The 4,303-nt window shown below is 38.8% G+C and overlaps 1 protein-coding gene and 1 gene segment (V, D, J or C); both read right to left on the reverse strand.

The window, feature by feature from the left end:
* Positions 1 to 1,140: 1,140 nt before the first annotated feature.
* On the reverse strand, positions 1,141 to 2,749 carry LOC132869391 (Ig heavy chain Mem5-like). Its single transcript, XM_060902726.1, has 4 exons — positions 2,707 to 2,749; positions 2,320 to 2,622; positions 1,627 to 1,692; positions 1,141 to 1,523 (listed from the first exon to the last, which is right to left on the reverse strand). Exons 1-4 carry the CDS (start codon positions 2,747 to 2,749, stop codon positions 1,141 to 1,143), a joined length of 795 nt encoding a protein of 264 aa, XP_060758709.1.
* A 1,110-nt stretch (positions 2,750 to 3,859) lies between these two features.
* LOC132869136 (Ig heavy chain V region PJ14-like) lies at positions 3,860 to 4,303 on the reverse strand. The segment is given in 2 exon segments: positions 3,860 to 4,167; positions 4,261 to 4,303. Coding segments are annotated over 2 exon segments (351 nt in total).

Raw genomic sequence — 4,303 nt, forward strand, 5'->3', positions numbered from 1 at the left:
GCTTCTAAAGTCAGTTTCTGAGACTGATCAGGTCTGATGATCACTGAATCAGACTCGATTGGTGTCTGAAAAACCAACTCAAGTTCAGTGACATTTAATTGTAGTTTATCTTGTATGTACTGTATATTCTTTGTATTATGTATTAGATGTACTGACTCCCAGTCACCATAACTTTCTGATTCTCAGACTTGTAATTGCAACATGGAGTGTTGAAGGTTAAAAAAAAGTACATTTTTACTCATGATCCTCAGTAGTAGTCTTCTTGTCACATTAACCATGACAGTAAATGTTACGATATCCTGCAGCCCCTTCATCCTGTCGACTGACAGAAAAACTGTTATTTTACACTTCCTTACATTATGCAAACTCAGTCCCCACCTTTACTTCAATAAAGCTGGACCATCAAAGAGCAGATCTGACCAGTACAGCCTCATCTGCAACCATGTGGCTACTTTATTCCCTGGTGCTGCTCGTCACTGTGTCCTGGAAGTTCATACATGTGTTGTAGTATCCATTGTTGTACTTTGTGCATTTGTTGTGGACATATTTTCGAGAAATTAAATTACTGTGTTTTTTTTTTTTTTATTATTATTGCAGTTGCATTTCGTGCAATTGATTTTGCTCAATCAGGCCATGTGATTGTCCAGCCTGGACAGGCTTTGACCATTGGATGCAAAGTGTCTGGATATAGCTTGAATGATAGCAGCTATTGTACAAACTGGATCCGACATGCTCCAGGGAAAAAGATGCAGTGGATTGGATACATTTGTAGCAGTGGAAGCACAGGGTGCACAAATTATTTTCAGTGCTTGAGGATATTGGAATCATGATCGTGGAAAAATTCTACTTCTCTTCAAAGTCATGACAAAATGCTCTCACACTTTCTCACACATGATACACAAACTCTGATTTGTTGAGGTGATTATTGTTCCCTAATAATACTACAGTCAAACAAGTTCTTTTAGTGATGTGATTATGATCATGTGTTTCATGTGCAGCAGTGTTAGAGATGTAGCACTGTGGTTTAAAATCTACACTACACACTGAAAAAAAAAACCCTACTCACAGGAAAGTCTGTAGAAATTTGTGGGTTTATTTATTTTTAGTGAGACTTGGATATATAAGTTTTGTATCTTGTGGTCATTCTGTTATACTGTACACTGTATGAGGTGTTTTTGTACAGGGATGTTGTTGATTCGTCTCACTGTGTGGATAACGAGCGCAGTAATACACAGCTGTGTCTTCAGTCTGCAGATTCTGTCCTCTCAGAGTCACCGTGCTGCTGGAGCCGTCTTTAGAAATACTGAACTTGCTTTTGAGAGAATCTTTATGATAAGCACTTCCACCTCCCCAAATGTGGTTTATCCATTCCAGAGTTTTCCCTGCAGGTTGTCGGATCCAAGCCGTGGCGTAGCTGTTATCAGTAACAGAGTAGCCGGATACTTTACAGCTGAGGGTTAAAGAATCTCCTGGCTTTAACATCACTGAGGTGACCTGAGTGAGTTCTACTGCACAGTCCACATCTGAAAAAAAATATAAGATGTCACAATTTCAGTCACAAGTGTCTGTACAGGATGTTATAACTGCAATAATTTGCTGTGAGTTCATGATTGAAGTGAAACTCACAGGATGAAGCTGCCAGCAGCAGCAAGAATGGAAGGAACATCGTTGAACTAAAAGCAGTGCAAAATTCTCCAGAGCCCACAGTGACCAAGGCTTATATTTCTCTATATGTAGTTGGAAGGGGGAGCATTTTGCATAAACATTTGCATATTGTGATGCCGATCCATTCAAAACAGCCTGCTGGTTTCTGTCCTAGACAGGTTTTAATCATCAGAATGAAAAAAAGTTATTTGCTGCTGAATTTGGTTTGTATTTATGAAATACTGAATGTGGGAATGATAATTATTATCAATGCTTGAGGATATTGGGATCATGAGAATGGAAAAATTCTACTTCTCTTGAAAGTTATGACAAAATGCTCTCACACTTTCTCACACATGATACACAAACTCTGATTTGTTGGGGCGATTATTGTTATTTAATGTGTGAAAAGTATAACAAGTTCTTGTCCATTAGGTGATTATAACAGTGTGTTTAATGTGCAGTAGTGTTAGAGATGTAGCACTGTGGTTTCAAATCTCCGCCGCAAACTAAAAAAAAATGAACATGAAACTCTGTTGTAATTTGTGAGATTATTTATGTTTTAGTGAGACTTGGATTGATAAGTTTTCTATCTTGTGGACATTCTGTTATACTGTACACTGTATGATGTGTTTTTGTACAGGGATGTTGTTGATTTGTCTCACTGTGGTTCACGAGCGCAGTAATACACAGCTGTGTCTTCAGTCTGCATGTTCTGCCCTGTTAATGTTACTGTGCTGCTGGACGTGTCTCTGGAAATCTGAAACCTGCTTTTCAGTTTCTCACTGTAGCCAGTGCTTCCATCATAGCCTACCCATCCGATCCACTCCAGAGTTTTTCCTGCAGGTTGTCGGATCCAGTGTGTAGCGTAGCTGCTATCAGTTAATGAATATCCAGACACTTTACAGGTCAGAGTCAGTGACTGACCAGGGGTTAATTCTGTGGATCCGGTCTGGATCAGCTCAACACAGTGAACACCTGGGAAAGAAAAGTTATTTTAATGGTGGAGAAAGAAAAAGCAATAAAAAAAGTGTATTAAATGTCAAATGTATAAACACTTACTGTGTACGGCTGCCAGCAGCAGCAGGAGGGATGTGGAGATCATGATGTGTGTTGAAGCAGAAGAAGTAAAAGCTTGTGGTCTTCACTGCTTAAATATATAACAGGGAAGGACATTTGCATGGAGACACTCCTTATCTTAGACAGAGAGCTGAAGAAGTCGATCCCAAAATCTACAATATTACCAGTCTCATGTCCTCATCTCAAGATTACAGAGAAATTTTATAAGGACACTCCTCAGACAAAAGACATACATAGGGCTCGATGTGTATGATTCAGAGTATGATTTCAAAGTGAAAGGTTTGCTGCCCCACCTGGAGAGAAGTTTGTACACAAGACAGTGTTGAAATCTGACCACGTGAAGTGTTTTCCCAGTCTAACACACATTTATTCAAAGAGAACAAATAAACTGCTTGAACTTAAATTTGGTTGAATGCCTTTGAGTTCAGTTGCATGTTATGTCACGATCACCTGTGAAGAACTGGGACTGTATGTGCTTGAAAATACAGTATTTCAGAGATTTTATGTCTTTATTTCTTTTTCTGTGAATTAAAGCAACCACACAAAGGGTTCAAAGATGATTCCAAATGTTCAAACAGGTCTTTGTCCTTTGGTTATGGACCGAGATAACTAAACACACACTACAGTGAACTCAGCAGGGCACAACCCTGGGAATGGTTTTTGGTAAAGGGAGATTCATCTGATGGAGAATGTGTGGCTTTTAATGGAACAGAAGCCTCTTTATCATAGACTATCATTTTCAAACAAATATTCAACTATCAGTGAAATAGGCAACAAGAATTAAATATTAAATTTAGAATTATAATTATTATTCATGCTTGAGGATATTGGGATCATAATAGTGAAAAAAATTCTACTTCGATTAAAAGTCATGACGAAATGCTCTCACACTTTCTCACACATGATACACAAACTCTGATTTGTTGAGGTGATTATTGTTCAAGTGATACTACAGTATAACAAGTTCTTGTTAGTGAAATTCAGTCAGTCTTTAAAAAATAACTGACATAAAACTCTGTTGTCGTTAGTGTTTGTTTTCATGAGACTTGGATTGATAAGTTTTGTATCTTGTGAACATTCTGTTATACTGTACACTGTATGAGGTGTTTTTGTACAGGGATGTTGTTGATTTGTCTCACTGTGGAGAGCGAGCGCAGTAATACACAGCTGTGTCTTCAGTCGGGAGATTCTGTCCTCGAATTGTTATTGTGTTAGTAGCAGTGTCTCTGGAGATACTGAACTTATTTTTCAGTTTCTCACTGGAAGCTGTGCTCTCATCATAATAGATGATTCTAATCCAATCCAGAGTTTTTCCTGCAGGTTGTCGGATCCAAGCTGTACCATAGCCCGTCACTGAGTATGAAACCTTGCAGTGGATGGAGAGACTCTGGCCTGGCTGGACTGTCATGGAAGCAGGCTGAGTCAGTTCCTCACCATGCACATCTGTGGAGGAAAACACATGGTAATATCTCATGCAATATACACTGCACATTTATTGTTATTGTCGTAAATGAATGAATTTGATAAAGCACTCACAGGAAGACGCTGCCAGCAGGAGCAGTAGAGATGGAGAGAACAT

Source organism: Neoarius graeffei, chromosome 20 (assembly GCF_027579695.1).
Source record: "Neoarius graeffei isolate fNeoGra1 chromosome 20, fNeoGra1.pri, whole genome shotgun sequence".
NCBI classification, from domain to species: Eukaryota; Metazoa; Chordata; class Actinopteri; order Siluriformes; family Ariidae; genus Neoarius; species Neoarius graeffei.